This window comes from Mustela erminea, chromosome 1 (genome assembly GCF_009829155.1).
Source record: "Mustela erminea isolate mMusErm1 chromosome 1, mMusErm1.Pri, whole genome shotgun sequence".
NCBI lineage: Eukaryota > Metazoa > Chordata > Mammalia > Carnivora > Mustelidae > Mustela > Mustela erminea.
The window spans coordinates 13,362,391-13,387,589 of NC_045614.1; the positions used below are offsets into that span (position 1 = coordinate 13,362,391).

Here is a 25,199-nt window from a genome sequence, read left to right on the forward strand (position 1 = left end):
CACCTCCCCGCACTGAGGTTGGCTCAGGTGCTGTCCAGCACAGGGCTCGCTCTGGCCGCCTTGTCTGGGTTTGGTTTGGTTTTAGAACATGTCTGTGAGTCTCTCCCTCCCACTTGATTGCCTGCTGTCTCTGTGCTGGCCCGCCCCACCCCTGCAGTCCTGTCCACCATGTCCCTCTGTCCGTCAGGGGGCGGTGGTGTCCACATTCTTTCTGTGGCTTGATCGTGTTCTCTGCAAGTTGCAAAAGAGAGAACCTCAACAGCATTTTTCACCTTCTGGCGGCCCAGAGTAGATGTTTGATTTCTCCCTTTATTATAATGGCTGGTTGACGAGTCACACTCCTGTCCTATTCAGATCGATTCTTTTTTTTCTTAAAGCATCATGTGGGCTCATGGACACATTTGATGTGCTTTGATATATTTTTTAATTTTTTTTAAGATTTTTTTTTTTAATTTCTTAGAGCATGAGTGGGAGGGGCAGAGAGAGAGACTCAAGCAGACTCCCTGCTGAGCGCAGAGCCCGACTCGGGGCTTGATCCCAGGACCCCGAGATCACAACCCAAGCCAAAACCAAGAATGGAGTCGGATGCCTGACCAACTGCACCACCCAGGCGCCCCGGTTTTTTAGTATATTTTAAGGATGGGGAGGCTAAGGCCCAGAGTGAATACTTCTCACTTTGCTGAGAGACCGCTCTTCAGAGAGAGCTTTGCGGTGGTGATGGGTGAATCTAGGGTGGCCCAGCCCAGATGCCGGCGCTCCGCCCCTCCTCTGCCCTCAGGACAAGATGCTGTCAGGCTGGGCTGCAGCAGCCTCTTTTTTTTTTCTTTTTTAATTCGGTATATCTTGGATGTCTTTCTTGGATGTCTTTTGGTGTCAGCCGTGAGCCTACGTGATTCGTAGCGACTGCATGCTATTCCCTTGCTTGTACAAATCGAGGTTTTCTCAGCAGGGTCTGTAATGAAGGACGTTTGTCTTCAGTTTCTACAGTCAGTGCTACTGTCATGTTCCATAGGTTGGGATACTCAGAGGTCAAGTTAGGGTCGTCAGGCAGTGCTTCCTGAGATCCAGAGGGGGTACACACGTCAGGGTGTCCCTTTCCCTTGGGTTCACTCTCCCAGGCTAGTGAGGATCTCCTGACACTCTGAAAAACGGCCCCAGCAGCACAGCGCCGTTACTCACCCTTGGCTGAACCGTGGCTGGCTTTTTGTGTGGACTTGGATTATGTGCTCGTTCCCCACAGCAGTGTGTGTGAGCTCAGAATCAGAACCCTGGGTGTGGGTCCTGGCCAAGGAGTGGGCACGGTTGCTGGAAAGAGGACATGCTGTGGTGGGTGAGGGGCCTAGGGATGCCTGTGCGGGGCGGGCGTGCCCAGTTGGGTGCATCACTAGCCCCAAGTCTGGATTGGGACCCTGCTTCCTATTAGCACATCAGAGTTTCTTTGTTTGCAGAATGGCCAGCACTACCTCCTGCAGTTGGCAGGGGCAGGGGTGATGATTAAGGGAGAAGAATGAAGGAGCTCAGAATTTCAGGTGCTGAGCAGGGGGGCAGTGTTGGGTTGGGGTCCGCGATTCCTATTTCCACATGCCGAGAGCAGTGTGGGGGGAGGGCCCCAGGGGTGTGCAGCGAAGAACTACAGCGGGCCTCTTTGTGACGCCTGGCTGGGCTAACAATCACCCTGACAAGGCCTCTTCTCGCACTGTGAACCTCCATCTGGGTCTGCGCACCCAGGGGCAGCCAGGAAAGGGGGTCTAGAGATCGGCCACCTGCCGACGGCACAGCCAGGGTCAGGACTGGAGTGGGCTGTGTCGGAGGGACTGTTCCCCCTTGGAGCATTCACAGTTGGCGTTTATCACAGCTGCAACGTCAGATGTCGTCTGCATGGGTTTGTTGATGTCTTTCCACCCTGCGTTTCCGTTTGCTCGTGGGTTTTCCTCATGAGTGAAGTTGGCATGGGGTCCCTACAGCCAGGGCACAGTGGACAGCCATCTCAGGAGGGGGCCTTACAGTTCACGAAGGAAGGGAGCTGCGGGTGGCAGGATCGCTGTGCCCCGTCAAAGTAATGCATCCTTGCAGTGGGATTTTTTTATTTTTTTGAGATTGTTTTAAGTAATCTCTGTACCCAGTGTGGCGCTCGAACTCACAATCCCCAAATCAAGAGCCACACGCTCCACCGATGGAGCTTTAATCACAAATCCAGGTGACATTGGGGAGCAGTTGTATGAAGACCTTCCCATTGCATGGCCATGACATTGTGACTTGTGAGATCGCGTCTGCAGAGGGTTTTCCTGGGAGGGATCTCCCTCAGGGAGGAAGATTCCAGAGCAAGAGTCGGACTTTTATCTGTCGAGGGCCAAGGGGCAGTACTACTGAACCCTGGCCTTGTTGTGCAAAAGCAGCCACAGGCAATACTAAGCAAATGGACACAGTGGTGTACCAATAAAACTTTATTTGCAAGGACAGGCACGGACAGCTTGGTAGTAGCTTACCGACCCCCAGCCTGATGCCTGGCCCTTTTCAGTGAAAAAAACCTCACTAATCCCAGCTTCTGCCAGTCTGAGTTGTCTATTCCAGCACGTTTCAAGGCTCGCCCGTTAGTGTTGGCACGTGGCAGGTGACGGAGGGGTGAGAGGCAAATTTACTCACATATTTGAGCATAGGACACACACCTGATGCTCGGTTCCCCCTCGCCCCTGACGACCGTTGGCAGGTGTCTGCAGGAAGCCATTCTCAAATCGCTAGGTCCCTCCCAGAAAGCCCCAGGGAAGCCAACTTACTGTTTGTCTTTGTTTCTGAAGGAAATTTCCAGAACTCTTTGCACAGTTCAAGTCCTTCCTGGGGGTGAAAGAGCTGTCATTCGCCCCGCCCATGAGCGACAGATCCGGGGATGGAATAAGCCGGGAAATTGACTACGCGTCTTGCAAGCGCATTGGATCCAGCTACCGAGCGCTCCCCAAAACCTACCAGCAGCCCAAGTGCAGTGGGAGGACGGCCATCTGCAAGGAGGTAGTGCTCCCCTGCGGCTCCTGTCAGCTTACATGGTGCATCACCCCCCACGCTGCAAAAACCCCATCACCCATGTTTTACATGAAAGAACTAAGCCTCGACCCCACCCCACACCCCAAATACTGAGTAGTAGGTGCTGGGATGTGGTAGCAGACAAAATGCCTGAGCTGAGACGATGGCTTCTTACCCTGCTGGTAGCTTTGGCAAACCACAGAGCCTTGGCTTTGGACTTGGCTTTGGCCTACTCCTCCCTCTAGGTTTACATGTATTTCTGCTAGGAGCCTGCTCTGTCCCAGATTTGGTGCCCTTGGTATGTCTCCGTTTACCTTGACCATTTGAATACCTTTTCAGGGTTAATAGACAGGCTGTTACTCTGTTTCCAGAATTCAAGAGTTCTTGCTGGATTTCAGGATACGTAGTCCAGGGGTCAGCAAACTAAAATCCAGCCCTATGCCTGTATTTGTAAATGAAGTTTTATTGGCACATACGTATGCTTGTTCATTTACATAGTGCCTGTGGCTGCTTTGCCAGGACAAAGGCAGAGTTGGATAGTCTGCCGACAGGGGGTTGGCCCACAAAACCTAAAATACTTATTATCTAGCCCTTTACAGAGAAAGTTGGCCAACCCCGGAAATAGTACAATTTGTTTACTTGACCAAAGTCCTGTTTTCTCCTTAAACTACTTTAAAACTAAGGTTGCTCTTGGTTTGAGAAGCTAATTTCCTGTAAAATCCGGATTATATGACTTGTCTTCATATCTTTTATGCTGGACGGCATAGTAAATGGTTCTAGCCACTGAAGCCTACTGCACTGGTCATAGCATTTCCTCTTGGTGCAGGTTCTGAATGACACCTGGGTCTCCTTCCCCTCGTGGTCAGAGGACTCCACTTTCGTCAGCTCCAAGAAGACGCCCTACGAAGAGCAGCTGCACCGCTGTGAGGACGAGCGTTTTGAGGTGTGTGTGCTGGTGTTGCTGGGATGAGGGAGGCGTGGGGTCCGAGCCTGTCCCCTCTTCTCCAGTTTACTCTCTCTCTCTCCACCCCTGGATGTACCCCCATCATCCTCCCCACCCACCCTCCCCAGACTCTTCTCGAGTATCTGGGATTCCAGCACTTTCCAGCAGAGGGCAGCACCAAAAGTAGCCCCCGCCCCCCCCCCCCCCCCCCCCCGCTTTTTTCTTTTTAGTAGGCAAATTCTGCCAAACATTTTTTTTTTTTTTCCAGTGACCAAAAGTGTCCCTTTTCCGACTTGCTAGCCTTCAGGCTGGCTAGGCAGTGGTACTATTTGTTTCCGTTTTAAATGGGCCTATTTATTTTTCCATCGGAATGCTTATTGAGGTCTTGTATATTTACATGCAGCAAGTGATCCCGGGGAGCCTTCTTCCCAGTGGTCACAGCTTGTAAAATCACGGGCACAGTGACACACCCTGAGATCTTATTCTCATCTTCACTGTTGAACTTATATTTGTGTGTGCGCATGTGTCCACGTGTGTGTGGTATTCTCCACCACCAAGATACCGCACTGCTCCCCCAACCCCTGGGATCCCTCCTGCCGCCCTTGGTGGCCCTCCCTGCCTCCCTGCTGACCCCTGGCAACTACCTGTCCTCCATCTCTGTCACTTTGTCATAAGTGGAATTCCAGTGTGTTACCTTTGGGGACCGCTCCCCATCAGCCCTGTGGAGTCATCCTCAGGGCTGCGAATACCACGAGTCCTCCCTTTTTATAAATGCCATCGATACCTACAAAGTGGGTCAGCCTGGGGCCCATCGCCCTCCCCAGATGGGTCCATCTGTGTTCTGGCCGCTGGATGTCTGTGCAGTGGTAAGGAACCCACAAGTCCAGCCCTGTAACCAGCCGTGCTCGCTAAGGGCCCCCAGAGCTGCCGCATCAGGGCTGCCATGGCCTGGCATCCACCATCATCCCCTCAGGGACACAGAAGTTAATCAGTTCTATCCACACATCTCTTCTGCCAACTCAGGCCGGTCCCCAGGGCCCCACTGCCCCCCGACAGCTGGCCCCTGCCTTCCTTTCCATAGTTAGATGTCGTCCTGGAGACCAACCTGGCCACGATCCGCGTGTTGGAAAGTGTGCAGAAGAAGCTCTCGCGGATGGCGCCTGAAGACCAGGAGAAGTTCCGGCTGGACGACTGTTTGGGGGGCACGTCGGAGGTGATCCAGCGCCGCGCCATCCACCGCATTTACGGTGACAAGGCACCAGAGATCATCGAGAGCCTCAAGAAGAATCCGGTCACTGCTGTCCCTGTCGTCTTGAAAAGGTGTCCTCCAGATGCCCCACCTGCCATGGGCAAGCCCCGTGGAGCTCATTAGTGCTGTTTGTCACAGTGTGATTGGGAGGGGGTCCCCGGGATCTCAGGCTGGCTTAGTGTGGTTTCCAGTCCTTCTTCATTGCCCCATTCTACTCCCAAAAGAAAAGCACAACTAAGCAACTGTCTGTGTCCTTCTAGAACTTTCCACCATGCACATAATCATATCTGAACATGAAAAGTAACTATTTTAAAGCACAAATAGGATTGTCCTAGCTTGGCATTTACTTAGTGACACATTGTGGGAATCTTTTGTGCTAGTGAGCAGGTATTAATTATTAATTAAGTGGCTGCCTTTGAGCATGCACTGTCCTCAGCCCTGGGGTTGCAGAGCTGAGCCAGGCTGACATAGTCCCTTTTTTGTGGGGCTTGCAGTCAAGCGATTAAGCCTAGTGACGGATCCAGTACCTACCCAGAGTGTGTCAGTGCCATGGGCCAGACCAGGGAGGAGGGCAGTGATATTTGAGAAACTAAACCAGACATTGGTTCTACAGAGCCACCGCTCCCTCCCTCCCTCTTTTCTTCAGCACGGAACCCATGGGCCAGGCTGGGCACCGGCTGTCCCGAGTTTGGAATGCGCTTGGCAGGGCCTGTGGGTGGATGACAGGCTACCCGTGCAGGGATGACGGGTGGGGGCCTGGGGTTGTCCCCATGCTGAGCCCCTCTGACCCTGCAGGCTGAAGGCTAAGGAGGAGGAGTGGCGGGAGGCCCAGCAGGGCTTCAACAAGATTTGGCGGGAGCAGTACGAGAAGGCCTATCTCAAGTCCCTGGACCATCAGGCTGTAAACTTCAAACAGAACGACACCAAGGCCCTTCGCTCCAAGAGCTTACTCAACGAGATCGAGAGCGTCTACGACGAGGTGAGGCTCTCTGCCCAGGACAGAGCGGACCAAGGATCCTGGCTCCGCCTCTGGCTCTACCAGTGTCAGGCAGGCTGCCGGCTGTCTGTGCCTCTGTTTCCCCAGCATCTGTCTTGCAGGGCTACATAGGGGTCGAGGTGATGTTTCTGTGGCACTCAGCTTTGAGCGGGTCCAGGGGGAGGATTGTAGCGGTTCCCCTGTGGCTGGTGGGGGCTCTCCCCTCCCTGCTTACCCCCGGGGCCTTGATGGACCTTCCTTCCAGTGACTTCAGCTTTCATTTCTCCGCTGCCAGCTGTGTGCCCGGCACAGGTAGACCCTGAGAAGGAATGTTCCACCTGACCCATACTGACAAGACCTTGTTATGCGGCACCAGCGTCCTGGGTTTAGCAGCGATGAAACAGGTCCGAGACGTGGCCACTTGCCGAGGCCAGTTACAGGAGACCAGGGCTCCGTACCCTAGGGCTCTGCCTCTAGCCACTCCCTGCACCTTCTTGCCAACTTTGACACAGTCAGGCTCTTGGGGCCTGAACCACAGAACTGAGGCAGGGCTGGGGCCAGGCTGTGAGGATTTAGGCTTCGAAAAATGCGTGCAGGGAGTGAGCTACTTGCGAGAGCCTGTGATAGGAAGCCCCTTCCCTCCTGCCTCCCTGCTGCCGGCCACCCTCAGCCCTGCAGGGCCCACCTGCCGCTAATTGGTTTCTTCACTTGAATCCTCGAGTCAGTGGTCCAGGCCTGAGAGCGCCACCACCACTCCCCCAGATAGGGTCTGTGGGATATGATCAGAATGAGAGTCGGTGACGTGACCCTTGAGGCCCTCCATGGTCACCACTGAGTTCCTTTTTCATGGGAGCCAAGAGGAAAGGGGCACAGCACTGTTTGGGGCCAGACCTTAGCCCATCAGCCTGGCGAGCCCTGCACGTGCAAGTCCTTTGCGCATAGGGAAGTGAGCCCCTCGCCGTTGGCCGTTAGCAGTGCGCAGCTCTGGATTCCGTGCCGCAGAACTTGCTCTGAGGAAAGGACTTAAAAAGGTTTTCAAGGGCGTTTGTGGCACAGGTGAGATGGGAACTCAGAAAGCAGTAGGAAAGAGGAGGTCACGCCAGAGCCAGGAGCCGGACATGCCAGCCCTCCGGACTCCCCGCCTGCAGGGGAAGGAGGTCTCCGGCTGCAGCAGAATTCAGCGTCGCTGAGGGAGCACGATCTCTGGTAGAAAGAGAGTCGCCTACCCCAGAAAGCTGAGGCCCTGGCCTTGCGCCTGTTTTCTGTCGGTCACTCCTTTCGTGGCTATTGGAGGAGTCCCCTAAGTGCTGTGCTCTGGGCTGGTCACTGAGGGGTGATGGAGACCTGGCCCTGCTCCTGTGAGCTCCCCGCCCGTGGGGATGGCATCCACGCTCACCTTTTCCAAAGTGGGTGTGTGTAGCCTTCGTGCCTGGTGCTGGTGATCGGTGCCACCCAGGAGAGAGCGTCATCCAGCCTGACTTCAGCAGGCAGTTCAGGGTAGTCTGGAGGGAACATGATCATCTACAGGTTCGCAGGAAGCAAAGTCATGAGCTGGATAAAGACTGAGCAGAGGCTGTGGTTTTCCAGGGCCAAAGAGCAGAGGGACACGTGCAAAGGTCCTGCACGCAGCAGGAGGGAGCTCAGCAGCCCTAAAGCATTGAAAGAAGCCAGGTGTGGGGGCTGCAGGACGACATGCCAGGGACTCGGGTCCTATCTTGAGCAGTGCAGGAAGGTCTAGGGGGCTGCAGTAGGGGTGACCGTGCTCCTTTAAGTCAAATCACTCTAGACCCAGAGAGGATAGTGGTTGGAGGGGGCCAGGGAATGGGACCAGGTGGGAGGCTCTGGGCTGCACCCAGGACCAGAGTGTGATGCTTTTAGAGCCCTGTGGCCTTGGGGCCCCCATCTCTTGGACTTCTCCCAGCTGGTCATTTGTGCCTAATGGCTGCCTGTCCCCCTCTCCCCCACCCCCCAGCACCAGGAGCAGCACTCTGAGGGCCGGAGCGCCCCCTCCAGCGAGCCACACCTCATCTTCGTGTACGAGGACAGACAGATCCTGGAGGACGCGGCCGCCCTCATCAGCTACTACGTGAAGCGGCAGCCAGCCATCCAGAAGGAGGACCAGGGCACCATCCACCAGCTGGTGCACCAGTTCGTGCCCAGCCTCTTCTTCTCCCAGCAGTTGGACCTGGGGGCGTCTGAGGACTCCGCCGACGAGGGTCGGGGGAGCCCCCAGGGTCAGGGTGCCGACGCCGGCGACCGAAAGAAGCCAGCACCGGGGCCGCAGAGCAGCCCCCCGGAGGAGAAGGGGGCTGTGGGCGAGACACCGGCCGCCGAGCAGCCGCCGCCGCCACCGCCGCACAAGCCCCTGGATGACGTGTACAGCCTCTTCTTCGCCAACAACAACTGGTACTTCTTCCTGCGCCTCCACCAGACCCTGTGCTCCAGGCTCCTGAAGATCTACCGCCAGGCGCAGAAGCAGCTGCTCGAGTACCGGACCGAGAAGGAGAGGGAGAAACTGCTCTGCGAGGGCCGCCGGGAGAAAGGCAACGACCCTGCCATGGAGCTGCGGCTGAAGCAGCCAAGTAAGGCCTCGGGCCCCCGGGGGTGACGCACGGGGGCTCCCCTCCACCGGCCGGGCGGGGACGCAGGTGCCGGAACCTCGGGCCGAGAACGAGGACGTCTGTGGCGGGAGGCGGCGTGCCACAGAGATTCGGATTCATCCTGGGGAGGGCCACGCGTGTCTCTGGCCCTGGGTGACCGCTGTGCCCCCCCTCAGGTGAGGTGGAGCTGGAGGAGTACTACCCGGCCTTCCTGGACATGGTGCGGAGCCTGCTGGAGGGCAGCATCGACCCCACGCAGTACGAGGACACGCTGCGCGAGATGTTCACCATCCACGCGTACGTGGGCTTCACCATGGACAAAGCTGGTGCAGAGCATCGCCAGGCAGGTGAGGCGCGCCGGCCAGGCGGTGAGCGGGGCGGCGGGAGGCCTCGAGCCCCTCCGGGAGAGACCCTGCCTGCCCCGGCCCTGCCCGCAGCCCGTGCTATGCAGAGGGCCCCGGGGCCCCCATGTTTTTTTTCGTTCTTTAATCGAAGTAGAATTCATGTAACACAGAATTCACACGTTTTCCAAGTGAAAAGGCAGTGCAGTGGCATTGTCATGCTGTATCTAGTTCTAGAACATTTCTGTTGCCTCAGAGGAGACCCTGTCCCCATGCGCTGTCACCCCTCCCTCATTCTCCTCCCCAGCCCCTGCAGCCGCTAGTCTGTCTTTTGTCTTACGGATTTGCCTGTTCTGGACGTTTGACATAAATGGAGTCCCAGCCGCTTGTAGCCTTTCCAGTTTGAGTCCTCTCGAGCTCAGTATGCTATTTCCAAGGTTGACCCACATCTAGCCTTGTCAGAAGATCATTGTCTTCTGTGGCAAACTCCCACGCCATCATGTGGATGGACCCCATTGGCTCATCCACTCACCTGCGGACGGGCACGTGGTTGTTGCCACCTTTTGGCGACCATACAAGGATTCATTTGGCTCCTTGTCGACACACCGTTGTCGAGGGTAGCAACATGTAAGGAGCCGTAGCCTGCTCCTCCTGGAGGGAGACTGTCGGCCGGTTAGCCGCGTTGCTGAGAACAGGAGATACCACAGCTGTGTCCACAGGAGGAAATCAGGCACGTGCCTCAGTCGCGTTATTATAAACAGCAAAGCCTCTGATGAGGCAGACGTGGTCTGGGGATGTGAGTCCTGCTCGGTCACCAGAGTTGCACCGTTCAGCCTGACTCGGTTTCCTGTTTACCCAGGAAGGCTATTCACCGTAAAGCAAAAAAGCCGAGGAAAGAGTAGTGTCCTGACTCTCCCACCCAGGTACGGCTGCTAGAAATGGCATTTCCTTTCAGGTTTCACAGACTTCTCATCAAGGCAGAAACACACAGGAGCGTGCAGCTCGGTGGGTCTTCCCAGACAGCACCAGCCCTGCCTCCTTCCAGCCCTCCCCCCCGGCAGGCCCCTGCAGCCTGGTCTCTGGCACGGGGACACTCCCCTGTGCACCAGCTGTTATGGGGCTGGGCGTCCAGTGTGCCCCCAGTGGGGCCCCATTCTGGGGATGGCAGCTTCGTCTGTAGCACCCCGACAGTTGGACCAGATCGGACACTCTGATGAACGTTGTTTTTTCTTTTTAATTCCCTTTTCCACAAATATCTCCTGTAGAACTCATTTTTTTTTTTTAAGATTTTATTTATTTATTTGACACACAGAGAGAGAAATCACAAGTAGAGAGGCAGGCAGAGAGAGAGGGGGAATCAGGCTCTTGGATGAGCAGAGAGCCTGATGCGGGACTCGATCCCAGGACCCTGAGATCATGACCCGAGCTGAAGGCAGAGGCCCAACCCACTGAGCCGAGCCACCTAGGCACCCTAGAACTCATTTTTTTATATTTGATTTGATTTTTATTTATTTGCAAGAGGCAGAGAGAGGAGCAAATTCCCTTCTGAGCAAAGAGCCTAATATGGGACTCGATCCTAGGACCCTGAGATCATGACATGAGCTGAAGGCAGACACAACTGACTGGGCCACGCAGACGCCCCGAGAAGTCTACTTTTTATTTTTTAAAGAAAAATGGAGCTATTTAGCTGAAGCCCTGGTTGGGCCAGGATGCCCTGCCCTTAGCGCTCCACTTTCCAGCAGACCAGATGCTTGTGGGGCCCGATCCGTGGTGCCATCGGCAGCCTGCAGGGCCGAGCTGTCGCACTCTGCCTCTTTCATCCTATTTGTTGAGCATTTCTTCTTTTTGGTGACAGCAGCCAGTGCTTACTGGGATCTCGCCGAGTGGCCACACATTGTGTTTATTCACCAGAGCAGCCACAGGGAAGGCCCTGGGTCTGTAGGAGCCTGTCGTGGCGGTGCCCAGGGGTGTCGACTCCCGCTGCTCGGCCTGACCCTGCTGCCCGGCTCCCTCGATGCTCTCTTCCTGCGTCCGCGTTTGTAGGGATTACAGGAATTGTGTTTACAGCCCAACACCTAGGGAGAAGGTACTTGCCACGTTACCGTCTTCAGGCGGTCGCCGTCCCTGTTCTGGCACTTTGCTCTAGTACTTTCTCTGTGCGTTCCTCACGCCCAGGCAGGGCCTGCTGGTCCAGTCCGGTCTGCTGGGGTCTGCGCTGCTTTCTGATCTGGTCTGGTGCCATCAGCCCCCGGCGCGGCCCCGCGGACCAACCTTCCCTCGAGGCCTTGGCTGACCTCTCCGGCGAGAGGTGGGCGGCAGCTATGCCTCCCCCCTCCCAGGGGGCATGCATGCGGGGCACCGACTGGCTCTCCCTCCCCACAGCTGCACCACCTCGTGAGTGACGACGTCTGTCTGAAGGTGGTGGAGCTCTACCTGAACGAGAAGAAGCGGGGTGCCGCCGGGGGGGAACCTCTCCTCCCGCTGCGTCCGCGCCGCCAGGGAGACCAGCTACCAGTGGAAGGCCGAGCGTTGCATGGCAGATGAGAACTGCTTCAAGGTGAGGGGGTGCTGCTCTCTGCCCCCCACGAGGCTGGGGCTGCAAGGAGGGCACCCGCGACGGGGGAGGAGCGGCCTCCCTCGATGTGGTACCCCCACTCCTCTTACTGGGCCCCTGCAGGCTGGGGAAGGCGGTCGTAGATGACCTGTCAGCCTCCGCCTGGCTCCCCCCGCGGCTTCAGCTGCTCACCCCTCCCTTCCCCAGGTCATGTTCCTCCAGCGCAAGGGGCAGGTGATCATGACCATCGAGCTTCTAGACACCGAGGAGGCCCAGACTGAGGACCCCGTGGAGGTCCAGGTGAGAACCCCCGTCCGGACTCTGCACCTTGAACATACTGTGGGGGTCAGGGGCAGCCACAGGCAGCCCTGGGGGGCTCCCCACCCGCCACAAGCCCTGGGCACACACTGGCCGAGTACAGGCTACAGAATGTCCCACCCGGAGCAGCCTCACTTGGCAGCCCCAGCGCTGTCTGTGGAAGCCTGACGGGACGGCAGCTGCACGTGCGCCCCAGGAGCCAGAGTGGGTGTCCCGGGGCAGGAGGCCATGTGAGAGCCAGGCCGCCCTCCCCCCACAGCCCTGTTCCTGCCGCCAACACTGTGATGTCCCCCTGGGGTGCGTGACCTCGCACTGTCCAGGCGCAAAGCTCAGAGCCCTGGCTTCCGGTCATGCTGCCCTGGAAGAGTTCTCTAACTCTCTTGAGTTGGGGAACTCCCCCAGCCCGCACTCCGAGATACACAGTCCACCTGGGGTCCTGGGGCTTCAGCCCCCAGCCAGTGGGCCCCCCCCCCCCCACCGCATCCTTCCCTGTGTGCTTCAGGGCTCCCCACACATGAAGTGTTTTCCAAGACGAGTGTGGGTCGGGGTCTGTACATCCTGCCCCTTCCAGAAGTTTCCAGCAAATGTGGTTTGGTTAGGCGTGAGTCTGGAGGAGCCTCTGGCTTTCGGAGGGTGGCAAGCAGGTGAAGCGTCCCCCGGACGCTGCAGGCCGTACCCAACCCAGCCCTGGGCAGCTCCTGCCAGCCCCGCCTTCTGCTCGCCCCCATCCCCTCCCTGGCCTTGCCCTGCTGCATGGGCCCTGGTGTCGTTCCTGCTCTCCGACCCAGCTCTCTGAGCGGGGGCCCTGTTCCCCGTGGGCACTTGTCACGTGCGGGTGGTACGAGGGAGTGGTAGGGCTCGCCAAGGGCCACAGCTGTCGAACTCCGGGCTGTGGACCGGCGGTCCGTCCAGAGCGGCTGTCTGGAGGTTTCAGTTTTGCATCCCTCCTCCGTGGCCGCCATCCTCCTAGAGCTTTGGGGAGTGGGGATGAAAACACTGTCTCCCTCCGGCCCCACAGCACCTGGCTCGCTACGTGGAGCAGTACGTGGGGACCGAGGGGGCGTCCAGCTCGCCCACCGAGGGCTTTCTCCTGAAGCCCGTGTTCCTGCAGAGGTAAGAGGACCCGCAGACGCGGTTCCTCCCCGCGGGCCCAGGGCGGCCCCTCCAGCCGCCGGCAGCACGGGGTCTGACTGGGTTTCCGACTGGGTTTCCCGTGGCGCCGGTGGAGCGGTTTGGGTGGAGATTGCCACTGCTTCTGCTTGCCTTTCTCCGACCCCGGGGAAGTGGGACGCCTTCCCGATGCTTACGGGCCATGAGGATTTCCCAGTCTGCAGCTCCTCCTCTCCCCCAGGAACCTCAAGAAGTTCCGCAGGTGGCAGTGTGAGCAGGTGCGCGCTCTGCGCGGCGAGGCCAAGAGCTCCTGGAAGCGGCTGGTCGGGGTGGAGAGCGCCTGCAACGTGGACTGCCGCTTCAAGCTCAGCACCCACAAGATGCTGTTCATCGTCAACTCCGAGGACTATATGTACCGCCGCGGGACCCTCTGCCGGGCCAAGCAGGTGCCCGCCTGGCTCCGCGGCCCAGAAGCCTGGGCTCTGGCCATGGGCCTCAGGGAGGGAGTGTGCCCCCAGGTTCCCATCCCCAGCCATCTAGGAGGGGTGCGCTCCCGGGTTCCCACTGACCCCCCCCCACCCCGCCATCTGGGGCTGCCCTGACTCCACACCCGTCCCCCCTCAGGTACAGCCCCTGGTCCTGCTGCGCCACCACCAGCACTTCGAGGAGTGGCACGGCCGCTGGCTGGAGGACAACGTGACGGTGGAGGCGGCCGGCCTGGTGCAGGACTGGCTGATGGGCGAGGAGGACGAGGACATGGTACCCTGCAAGACGCTCTGCGAGACAGCGCGCGTGCACGGGCTGCCCGTGACCCGCTACCGTGTGCAGTACGGCCGCCGCCCAGCCTCACCCTAACCCCCGCGTGGCTACCGCCTCGGCCCGGAGCAGCCCCGGGGCCTTTTCACGAACAACCCGAGGGGAGCAGTGTGTCCCCCAGCCTTGCTGCCACAGGCTGCGAGCGCCGGAGCGCGATGGGGTCGTGTTGGCTTGTGGCCCTGTGCCGCCATCCCTTTCGGCTTCCCTGCTTCCTTTGGGCCTGTCCTGTGCCAAACCTGAGCTCCTCCTGCCCTTGATCTCTGGGGGCCCATTCCCTGCTGGAAGGAGGAGGCGCCACACACTGGCCCAGGAGCAAGCGATCGCCTTTATGCACCTGCTGGGCCGCTTTCGTCACACGTGCCAAATCCCACGACGGGGGCACCATTGGTCCCTTTGTGCATACAGTATCTGGAAAAGTCTGTGCTGAACCACGTGCTTGGTTGGGGGTCGGTGTTCAGGAGACCCCAACATTGAAGGAGTCGGGCCGGGGTGGATCTGCTTGAAAAGCGTGTCCTTCCTGAACAGTTCTGAAAGCTTCTGGAAACTTCCCGAGATGGGCCCTGCCTGCATCTGATCGTTGGGGCATGGGCCAAGTTCAGCTGATGCTTGGGGTCCTTGGTCACTTTGAAAGCAGGAGGGGCCCTTTCAGCCAAACTGTTGAGATTCTGCTCCGTTGTCAAGATGTGGAGTGGGCAGGCAGCACCAGAACTGTCGAGGAGACCCCGCTCTGGAAAAAAGGAGACTCCAAACCTGTATTTTCCTGGCCTCTCAAGGGGAGGGGGCTCAGCCTGAAACTCCCAGTGAGCTCAAACAGCCCACACTGAGAGGGCCCAGGGGTGCCCTGTACCTAAGAAGGACATTCTAGAAATATATATATGCACACATATTTATTCATAAGCTCTCTTAGTGGTTGTAACTTCTGTAACAGCCAAGTCCCCTGGTTCCTTGGGCAGTGAGAGCCTTCATGGGACTCTGCAGATCTGCCCTTGACATTGCCGTTCCTGGACGGTGTGGGCGTGAGGGGCTGAGGCAACTGTCATACAGAGGTGTGCAAGGCTTTCTAGCCAAGAATGCCAAGCGGTTCGGGCGGGGGACCAGCTCTTTAGAATTCTTGCACCCTGAGAGGCCCTAGCTGGGCTCCTGGCACCCTCAAAAGGGGATCGACAAACAGGGGGCCCAGAGCCATCCTCATGTGCAGCCTTCCTCCCGCCCACCCAGTGACAGCCCTCACCCTCCCAAAAACTGAGCTGTGCCAAATCCGCGGTTCTGGGAAGTGGAGACATGTTTCTAGAAGTTTTCTAGAAGTTACCTGTGGAAATCAAGATTTGCAAAGCTTTTGACTTGGGGTCTGGGTGATTATAGGGCCAGTGTGCCCTGCCCAGGGTCTCCTAGCCCGTGTTTGCTCAAGTCTACCAGGCACTTTGTCCACAGCCTTGTTTTGTAAGAAGGGAACTTACCGGAATTCCTGAACCAGACCCTCCCGGCGCCATCCTCGGGAGCCCGTGGCCCCTGCCGTGCCTCCGTGTGGGCCTGGGGTGCGGGCCACACCCCACCGAGCCCCACCCTGCATGCTTCTAGGGAGCCTCTCTTCTGTTTTTGAAGAATTTCTGTTCTGGGGCTTGTACTTCCTTTGCAGCTGTTTTGAATGTAGTTTTCCTTTTCTATTTATTTGCACATTAAAATTAAAAATTAAATATTGACCTAACTCCGTGAGGTCTCTTGGTCGTTGCTTGTCTCTGAATCCCCATATGCACCTGCGCCCTCGCGATCCCCAGACCTCCAAGTGGCGACCCCACGCCTCTACAGGAGGGTCCTGTCCCCACCCACAGTTTTCTGGAATGTTCATTCCCAGCTCAGCTTTTATTTTCAGTAGGAAGGAGAGGTGTTGCCCGTGGCAAACCCAATTTAAAGACTGGTGTTGGCTCCGAGCCTTCTCCGCCTGCCCAACACGGGGTCTTTCCCTCCCGCAGCCCACAAAGCCACCCTCCCTCCTTACTCCCTGACCCCTGCTCCCAGCCCGGCCCCCCTTCTCAACACACCTCCTGTGACTTCGTCTTCACCCCTCTGAACTCACTCGGGCCCCACCTCCAGGGAAGTAGGAAACCACAGCTCTTCTTAGGGTCCCCTTAGCAGATACCCCGTGAGGCTCCTGGCTGGCCTTTCTGCCCATTGGGCCTGTGGTCCTCAATCTCCCCCAAGTTGCCCCTGCTGCCTTCCAGGAACCCTGTTATCCATGGGCACCCCCCCACACACACACAGTGCCCCCTGGTTGTGCACACTTTCCCCTCCAGAGAGTCCGGGCCTCCCAGGGAGTTGGGTGAACGAGGCTCAGTACTGTCCCAGATTCTTCCTTGCCTCGAGCCCACATCGAGGATGGGTCTCATGGCCCTGTGTCCTCACAGACTGGCCTGCTTGGAAATACTGGGAGGGGTGTCCTGGGGTGCCGGCCCTGGCCAGGCAGCCTCCTGAAAGGGAAGGGCATCGGTCTGAAGAGTGGGCGGGGCCTGTGGCTGTGATGATAAATGGGAAGGAGGGTCACCTGCTGGTCCTGCTGGGAAGGGGGCATGACCTGGCCCTGTGGACACCAGGCCTGCAGCCTGGCGAGGCGCTGAGCAGGGGACCAGCCTGCCGGGCCTGGGCTTACCCACAGAGGTCCCGGATCCTAAGGGCCTATAGTGCCAAGCCACCGTCTGCCGCAGTTGATCGCCACACAATGAAGAACGGCCCTGATGAACACAGCAGTCCTCCCTCCTCCCCACCATGCACCTCCCTTCCTCCCTCCTCCAAGTTTGGGGAGGGACCAAGCCACAGGACCAGGCAGGCGGCCCTCCCCTCCCCCGGGTGGTGGAGGCAGCCTGCGTGTGGTGCCTGGGGAGGTGAGGGGGTGGGGGCTTCCAGGAGGGCCTGGTGCACATTCATTCCATTATTATTATGTTACTATTGTATTACTTCTCTCTTCTGTTATCCTGTTAAACCTTTTGCAAAGTATAACCGCACCTTACCCTTGACGTTCTGGCTGGGAAGGAGGCCACCTGTTCTGAACAGCCAGTTGACCTCAAGGCAGTCGCAGGAGGGCGTGGGGTGGGGACTGGGGGACTGGGACCTCTCAGTAGGAGGCCAAGGGCCCTGGGTATGGAGTGAGACCCGAACCATTGAACCACTGGCAGCTCGCCCAAGAGTCTCCAGCACCTTGTCTCACCGCCCAATGTCCCCGAGCTCCCGCACATGGCCCGGTGCAGCAGCTTGGACAGAGGTCCCAGGGAGGAGGTATGGGCCATCTGGAGTTGGGAGAGCCAGACTTCAAACCCGGATGGGGTCAGAGCAACCTCCTCTTGGCCAGAAGTGGGTTCATGTCCCTGCTCGCTGGCTGGGGCCCAGCCGGGGAGTAAGGGGAGGTGGAGGCACGGTGCTGGGAGTCCACCTGCCTTCAGAGGACATCAGAAGGAAATCATAATCTCCACGAAGACGGGACCCCGAGAGATGTCATACTGGAAGGACTCGAGGAGGCGCTACCCGGTGCTCCAACCTCCATCTAACACTGGAGACAGTGAGGTGGGCCAGGATGGACTCCGGGGACTTGGGGCGGGGGCATTCAGGTGAGGCTGCAAGCCGAGGGAACCCAGCATTAGCTGCTGACTCGGATCTGATTGCCCTTTTCCCCCACCCTTTTAAATAAGTTTGTTTGTTTGGGGTTTTTTTGAAGATTTTATTTATTTGACAGAGAGAGAGAAATCACAAGTAGGCAGAGAGGCGGGCTGAGAGAGAGAGAGAAGGAAGCAGGCTCCCTGCAGAGCAGAGAGCCCAATGTGGGGCTCAATCCCCGGACCCTGGGATTACGACCTGAGCCGAAGGCAGAGGCTTTAACCCACTGAGCCACCCAGGCACCCCTTAAGTACGTTTTTAATGGTGTTAAAATACACATAAAATTGAGCCATTCTAAGCAGCCAGTTCGGTGGCTTTAAGTACCTTCACATGGTTGGTGAAGGTACTTCATCTCCTGTCCCCACCATTCATCTCCAGGATTCAGCATCTTCCAAACTGCAACTCTGTCCCTATGAAACACGGACTCCCCACCTCCGCCCCCAGCCCCTGGCACCCCCTCCCACCCCCGCCCCGTCTCCTTTCTGTCCCTGAGCATATGACCCCTCAAGGGGCTTCATAGTTTTGATGCTTTCGTGACTGGCTTATCTCACTCCCATTATGATATCCTATCATGGACGAATTTGTATCAGGTTTTCCCTCCTTTTTAAAGCTACTATTCTGCCTTTTTTTTTTTTTTTTTTCCCCCTTAATGTGAGTTTTTGGGACACCTGGGTGGCTTGGTTGGTTTGAGTGTCTGGCTCTCGATCTCAGCTCAGGTCTTGATGTCAGCGTGGTGAGTTCAAGCCCCACATTGGGTTCCATGTTGGGCATGGAGCTAAATAAGTAAATAAAATGTGAGTTTTTATTAAAGTAATGGATGATATAGAAAATCCCAATAGTACAAAAAAAAAAAAAAAAACACGGAGAGAAGTAGGCACCCAAGTACCTCTCCCCAAAGGCAGCTGCCCCCAGCATCCTGCAGGAACTCCCTCGCCATGACAGGTCACCCTGCGCCTCCAGTGTTGGGGTCCCCCCCCACCGGCTAGCACAGGGTGATTTCTGTGATGGGGCGGTTGACAGGCATCCCCACCTCTGTGCAAGGGGTATACCCCTGTATGTGTGATTTCCTGTGCACATGTACCTGCTGGCAATTCCCAGACGCGGGACTCTTCAGTCAAACCATCCTCCCGGGGGGGCTCCTGTCCACCCTGCCCCAGAGTTGCCCAGCTGCTAGCCCCCCAGCCTTCCCTGCACAGATTCCCTGTTCCACTCCTGGACAGCAGCAGGGGGTCCTCATCTGGGTTCCCCTGTGTGCTGAGAGTGACCTTGGCCACAAGCTGCCAAAAGACAGAGGTGTGGCTGAATTTGTCGCAAGTGCTGGTGGAAACAGTCCAGAAATGTGGGAGGCTCCTGGCTAGGACCCTGTCTCAGCCGGAACTCTAGGCCTTGGTCCCCCACCCTGGGCTGGGGGCAGGGACCTCGGTGTCTCACCCTCAGCTGCACTGACTCTGTCCAGGACTGCTCGGTCACTTCCTGGCTGGTCCCTGTGACCTTGAGTGTGTGGCTAGATTAAGGCTCCCAGAAGCAGGACATGGCCACATCACTCTCCTTCTACCACCCCTAGTTCATTTCTCCTTCCCTGACCCCCCACCACCCCCTCAGGGTCCTCCTGCTCTCAGGTCCCCCTCCCCCACCGCCACCGTGACCCAACCCTGATCATACTGGCTGAGAACCTCCAGGGCAAGATACTCAAGGCCTCTCCCCAGAGGGACATCAGAGGGGATTGTGTGCAGAAGACAGAGGCCCTCTGAGGGCCCTTGGCTTTTTTCCAGCTACACCGCAGCCCCATCTGAGTGCAGGGAAGTGGAGGGCCCAGAGGACGGTGGTGGTGGCTCAGAGGCCCTCTGTGCCCTCTGCCCTGGGCTGACCTGACCACCACGCTCAGGCTGAGGTGTGGCCATGACCATTCCCAGCAGCCCCGGGCTGAGGATGGAGCCAGGACTGAAGGGAGCCGAAGGGGCTCCTCTCCACTCCCAGGATAGCATAGGTCAGCATCAGGGGTCCGGGCCGAGGACCAAGACCTCTTCAGATGCCTTCAGCAGACTGCAGCCTCACAAAGTGCCTCCCCTCTCGGCACCTCGCTTTGGGCCTGCCCGCCCAGGGCAGCGTGCTGGGGAATGAGGGAGGCCACAATAAGGCAGGCGGCCCCCCGAGGGGACCTGGGGTGCTCGGACAGGGAGAGATCAGTCACGTGCTCTGATCTATGACCTGGGAGGCAGGGCTGTGATCCAGCCAGGCACAGACAGGAGATGGGGAGAGGCTTCAGGAAGGGCCAAGAACCCCTGAGTACGTGACCTGGCGGGCTGTCATGGGAACAGGGGCTGCAGACACGACGGGCCAGCAGGAAGTAGCCACTTGGCCCATAGAGGCTTTCTGGGCTGGACAAAGGCCGAAGGAGGGAACTGCAGCCTGGAACTTCCTCCCCCATCTCGCCGGCCCAGCACCCGGACCTCGCGTTGTGTATGACTCTAGTCACCAGGCCTCCTCAGCCCATACCACGGGCCTGCCACAGGCTTGTTGGGGGCAGGGGCTGGTTTATCTCCCTGGGCCCTGTCCACTCCTCCACCGGCAGTCAGGAAGCTGGGGGTGGGGGTCAGCCAGGCAGGAAGCCTGAGGTCAGCGGCCATAGCCCAGAGCAGCTGGCTGTGCCGAGCTTTGACAGCATGTGGGCACTTGCACTGCTGTGGCCCGTGGTGCTGGGGTTCAGCCTGGAAGATGGCAGCCAGAACACTCTCACCTACGATGAGATGGGGAGCGCAGGAGGAGATAATGGTGAGTGACCTTGGGCCTGTCTTGGAACTGGAGGGAGGCCTACAGTTGAGGAGTAGGAGACAGGGAATTGGGGAGGGGGGTTCCTCCAGCCCAGTCCTGAGCCCACAGAACTGTGTCCAGCTCTAATCCACCAAGCTGAGGGCTCCTGAGAGTTGGGGCCTAGACTGTAGCCCCCCGCCCAAGGAAGCATCAGGTGTTTGGGGGCAGTGTAGGTGGAGGAAACTCCCAGACTCTCAACACCTGTATCCCCTTTCCCCCAGATGGCACACTGGGGCCCTTCACCGGGCCCCAGGAGGAGACCCCTCACTCCCCCCACCCGCGCAGCTTCCCGGGTCAGCTCTGGGCCAACAACAGCAACATTCTGGAGCTCCCAGACAGCTCTCGGGCACTGCTGCTGGGCTGGGTGTCCACGAGGCTGGTGCCCGCGCTCTACGGGCTGACCCTGCTGGTGGGGCTGCCCGCCAACGGTCTGGCGCTGTGGGTGCTGGCCACCCGGGTGCCGCGGCTGCCCTCCACCATGCTGCTGATGAACCTGGCGGCCGCTGACCTCCTGCTGGCTTTGACGCTGCCGCTGCGAGTCGCCTACCACCTGCAGAACCAGCACTGGCCGTTCGGCGAGGCCGCCTGCCGCGCGACCACCGCCGCGCTTTACGGCCACATGTACGGCTCGGTGCTGCTGCTGGCGGCCGTCAGCCTGGACCGCTACCTCGGCGTGGTGCACCCCTTCCGCGCCCTCACCCTGCGAGGCTGGCGCCTGGCCACCGGGCTCTGCGCCGCGGCCTGGGTGGTGGCCGTCGCCCTGGCACTGCCCCTGGCGCTGCAGCAGCAGACCTTCCGCTTGTCGCACTCGGACCACGTGCTGTGCCACGACGCGCTGCCCGTGGGTGCTCAGGCCTCCTACTGGCGACCCGCCTTCCTCTGCCTGGCGGTGCTCGGCTGCTTCCTGCCGCTGCTGGTCATGCTGCTGAGCTACGGGGCCACCCTGTGTGCGCTGGCGGCCGGGGGCCCGCGCTACGGGCACGCGCGGATGCTCACCGCGCTCGTGCTGGCCTCGGCCCTGGTCTTCTTCGTGCCCAGCAACGTCCTGCTGCTGCTGCACTACTCTGACCCGCGCCCCGACGCCTGGGGCGACCTGTACGCCGCCTACGTGCCCAGCCTGGCTCTCAGCACCCTCAACAGCTGCGTGGACCCCTTCATCTACTACTACGTGTCTGTGGAGTTCAGGGACAAGGTGCGGGAGGGGCTGCTCTGCGGGGCTCAGGGCGCCTCCACAGCCTCCAGGGAGGGGGGAACCCAGGGCACACGGTCCACCTCACTCGTGTGACGCCCCTCCCTCCAGAAGGCGGGGCAAATGGAGAGGTGGGTTGCAGGGGGTGGAGCGGGGGATCTCCCTCCCAATTCACATCTATGGGGAACCCTTGAATGGGAGCTTATCTGGAAATAGGGTCCCTTTACAGGTGTTATTACAATTTGGTCACCCTGGCGTAGGGGGAGCCCCTAAATCCCCTGTGACCAGTGTCCTTATAAGGAGAGGCCACACATACACACAGGGAAGGAGGTCATCTGAATCCGAAGGCAGACATGGGGGTGACGCAGCCGCAGCCAGGAAACAGGACGACTGCTAGCAGCCACCAGAAGCCAGGTGGGCAGCCTGAGACACCCTCCCTCGGAGTCCCCCCGCAGAAGCGAACCCTGCTCACACCTTGATCTCAAGCTTATGGCCTCCAGAACTGTCAGAGAATAAATTTGTTGTTTTAAGTCACCTGTTTTGTGTTTTTTGGTTAGAGCAGTGCAAAGAAAATTAATATGGGGGTGAAATGCATATTCCCAGGACCAGCCTGCTCCCTTGCATCCGAGGTGGGGTGGAGGCAGGGCTGATGCTCATGTGCACCAGGTGCAGGACCCCTCCCAGGAGAAGGCTTGGGCCCCCACTCCCTCATGGCCCAGGTGACCAGGAGGCTGGTTGGCAGTCCTCCTTCCCCATAGCCCAGGGTCTAGCTCTAGGATGGGCTTCAGGGCGTGGGGCATCTCCTGGACAATCACGGTAGAAGCCCTCATTCTTCTCCCCAAGGCCTGGTGTGGCCTGTCATTGGGACACACAGGACTGTCACCCTCTGTCACCCTGGCGGCAGGACAGTACCTCTTCCTCCTAACCCAAGGTCTGACTCTTCTTTATGTTAATGTCCCCCACCACCCCAGGACCAGGTGGGTGGGCAACTGCAGAGTGGATGGGTGGGCCTAGTGGGAGAGAGGGCTACAGCCCCGCGCCCCCCACCCCGACCTGTTTACCCTGGGTCTGAGCTGTTCTGAATGCAGGGGAAGGGTACCTACCACGTGGGGAAGGGGAGCCACTGACCCCACCCTGGAGAGCAGCATTGAGCACTGTGTCCAGAGTCATGGAGGCATCAACTGTGGGAGTAAGCAGGCTTCCCCAAGACAGAGGGAAGTGGGGGCCATTCTTGGGCTCCCCATCAGGGCCCATATGTATCTGGCTTAGGGAAAAATGAGCCAGTGGGCAGGGAGCCCTAGGACACACGCACGTGCCAGCGAGCCTGGGGAAGTGTAAGATCAGCGCAGTGTATCCATGTCAACAGCGTGGTTGACCAAGTCGGAGTTTTTCAAGATGTCACCGCAGGTGGGGGGGGCGGCTGGGTGAACAGTACCCGGGACCTCTCTGTACTGGCATAATTTCTTACAAATGCATAGGAGCCTACGATTATGTTGGAGTGCAGGTATTTGAAACACTCCTCTCCACCCGCTCCAAAAGGCTGAGCTGGAGACTGGAGAACAGAGGTGCTGAGGGGCCTGATGGGAGCTGGGGCTCCCACCCTCTGGGCTGCCCCCTCCCCCAGGCCAAAGCCTGTCTGTGACTCTGGAAGTGAGCTTTTATTACGGGAGCTTTTATTACGGGAGTGGCCTCCACAGGGAGCAGGGGTGCGGGTGGGGGTAAGGGAAGCGGGAAGTGGCCGGGGTGGCACAACAGGGACCCAGTGGCTGGGTAGTGCCCTCAGGGTTTCTGTGCTGTCCCTGCTGGAGGTCAGAGATGAGCAGCGTTGGCAGCAATAAATACCACCGCACAGGGGAGATGACAGGCCATGCCACTGCGGGACCAGAAACAGTCATCCCCTGAGGATCACAAAGAGGAATGGACCACAGCTGAGAGGCACAACCCGCCCACACCCCACCCCCCCACACCCGGCGGAAGGCAGGTCTGGTTGCAGAGCTGGGCTCCCCCTCCAGGATGCTGGGAGAGAGCAGTCCCCATGTGGGACGCCAGGAAGTCAGGGGCTCAGGGGTTGAGGCCCTGAGGCTTTCCCTGAGGGCCTGGTGCTGTCAGCACCAAACATTCGGGGACCCCTGGGGTAAGATGGAGGGGTGTGGGGACTGTGATCATTAGGGGACAATTCGAGGTCTAGGTCCAGGGGCTCATCAGTCCAGGTGCCCCAAAGGGAGCCTAAGCTTTGCATTTTGGAGAAAGGTGGCCTGTTTCACTTCGAAGTTGGTGATGAGGGGATGGATGCCATCTATGTCCCTGATTTGGTTAAATGTCATCGTGTCTCTTCCATCAGAGGCCTTTGGCCACAGGTCCTTCTCAGGAACATCCCGTCTCCTGGAGCGGGAGCTGCTCTGGCCCGAGGAGGGGGTTGCCCAGCCCCAAGTGCAGTTGGGGAGGCAGGGGGATTGAGGCCGACCCTGCTGTTGACAGAGGGCTGGAGGAGACCCGTCATCCATCGAGGCAGGTCTTTGCGTTCTGGGCATCAGGTTCATTTGGAAGCCAGGGTCACCAGAGGCAGAGTCAAGGGAGCTCTTCCATCAGTGGCCCCCTTCTGGGGGTGCCGACAGGGACAGGATGCAGCCAGGTCAAGTCCTCCTGCTCAGAGCGTTAGGAAGAGAAGCCGCTCTGACTGGAGAGAGGAAAAAAGACAGCGTGGGCTGCCAGCCCTGCAGGGCACCGGCATGCCCTTTGCTAAGTCAGCCTCCACGTCAGTGGCCCAGCCTGGCTGCCTCTGCCCATTGGAACAGATGCATCCGCCCTGGAGAGGACACTCGGGACCCTGCCCACCCCTACCGGGTCACAGTGCTGGGACAGCTTGTTCACTTCTGACCCGCACAACGTGCGTGGATGGCACGGGAACGCTAAGTAAGAAAAGCCAATCTCAAGAGGATTCCCTTTACACAGCATTCCCAGAACGACAGACTCTCTGGTGGGGTTGGGGAAGGGGGTGGGTGCAGCTCTCAAAGGGCAGCTGTTGCATATCTTGTCTATGGTGGCGATGACCCAAAGCTCTCCGTGGGGGGAAACTGCAGACTCAGTTGTGACAGCGGGGAAAAGAACAAAGTAAACTGCAAACGTTAAGGGTGTATATTCTAATCCCCGGAACTGAATCAAAACGAAATGCTACAAAAGTATTCCATAAGTGCAAAAGGGGCACGTGAAAGAAAAAATGGAACAAATACTGAAACAACAGCCATCAGCCCAGTTCTACCCGTAATTATCTTAAATACACACGGACCAAGTGCCGGTGTCCACGGACACCCCCTCCCCTGGCCCTTGGCTATAAACCCCCACGTTTTCTTGTAGTATTCAGAGCTGGGTCCTGTCTTCCTCTCTATTGCTAGACCCCACCGCAGGATCCTGCTTTCTATCTCCAGTCCCCTCCCTTGAACAGTCTTCCCTGCCATCTTAACAAGCATCATGAATAATTTCTTTCTTTAACGGGGTCCCAGGGTGCCCCATGGGGAAGGTGTGTCCTGGGGTTGTGTCCTCGGGAGACTCGGCCTCACCATGCTCATACAGGCTGTTCTCTGATGTGTGTTGGACTGTGGGGAGAAGAGAGAATGGATCCCCCATTGGTTGTTCCT

The 25,199-nt window shown here is 58.4% G+C and overlaps 3 protein-coding genes across 10 annotated transcripts in view; 2 read left to right on the forward strand and 1 right to left on the reverse strand.

Moving 5' to 3' along the window:
* The window catches only part of SIN3B (SIN3 transcription regulator family member B), a 34,439-nt gene extending 18,807 nt beyond the window's left edge, over window positions 1–15,632 (forward strand). The window contains 13 exon segments of the mRNA XM_032314804.1: window positions 2,796–3,003; window positions 3,842–3,958; window positions 5,040–5,278; window positions 6,003–6,186; window positions 8,156–8,765; window positions 8,960–9,102; window positions 9,104–9,130; window positions 11,507–11,584; window positions 11,586–11,681; window positions 11,886–11,978; window positions 13,015–13,109; window positions 13,348–13,552; window positions 13,731–15,632. Coding sequence (XP_032170695.1) covers window positions 2,796–3,003; window positions 3,842–3,958; window positions 5,040–5,278; window positions 6,003–6,186; window positions 8,156–8,765; window positions 8,960–9,102; window positions 9,104–9,130; window positions 11,507–11,584; window positions 11,586–11,681; window positions 11,886–11,978; window positions 13,015–13,109; window positions 13,348–13,552; window positions 13,731–13,961 — 2,326 coding nt within the window. The 3' untranslated portion in view covers window positions 13,962–15,632.
* Window positions 15,633–20,023: 4,391 nt separating this feature from the next.
* On the forward strand, window positions 20,024–22,098 carry F2RL3 (F2R like thrombin or trypsin receptor 3). Of its 2 annotated transcripts, XM_032314912.1 has the most exons (3): window positions 20,024–20,336; window positions 20,597–21,567; window positions 21,887–22,098. In XM_032314912.1, the coding sequence occupies exons 1-3, from the start codon at window positions 20,027–20,029 to the stop codon at window positions 21,959–21,961; spliced, it is 1,356 nt and encodes a 451-aa protein (XP_032170803.1). In that variant the 5' UTR covers window positions 20,024–20,026; the 3' UTR covers window positions 21,962–22,098. The 2 variants fall into 2 exon arrangements, with proteins under 2 accessions (XP_032170803.1, XP_032170798.1); XM_032314907.1 differs by lacking the exon at window positions 21,887–22,098 and having other exon boundaries at window positions 20,597–21,880.
* Window positions 22,099–23,178: 1,080 nt separating this feature from the next.
* The window catches only part of CPAMD8 (C3 and PZP like alpha-2-macroglobulin domain containing 8), a 70,625-nt gene continuing 68,604 nt past the window's right edge, over window positions 23,179–25,199 (reverse strand). For 4 of the 7 annotated variants that reach the window (XM_032314864.1, XM_032314837.1, XM_032314877.1 and 1 more), the window contains one exon: window positions 24,296–25,157. In XM_032314864.1, coding sequence (XP_032170755.1) covers window positions 25,127–25,157 — 31 coding nt within the window. In that variant the 3' untranslated portion in view covers window positions 24,296–25,126. Of the gene's footprint in view, window positions 24,242–24,295; window positions 25,158–25,199 lie in introns of those variants that run through there. The other 3 variants (XM_032314845.1, XM_032314826.1, XM_032314855.1) reach the window with 2 other exon arrangements.

Bases quoted from the DNA above. Each gene is read 5' to 3' on its own strand.
- F2RL3 (XM_032314907.1), top strand. From the start codon at position 20,027: ATGACTCTAGTCACCAGGCCTCCTCAGCCCATACCACGGGCCTGCCAC. The intron at 20,337-20,596 runs GTGAGTGACCTT...CCTTTCCCCCAG, and splicing joins GAGCGCAGGAGGAGATAATG to ATGGCACACTGGGGCCCTTC.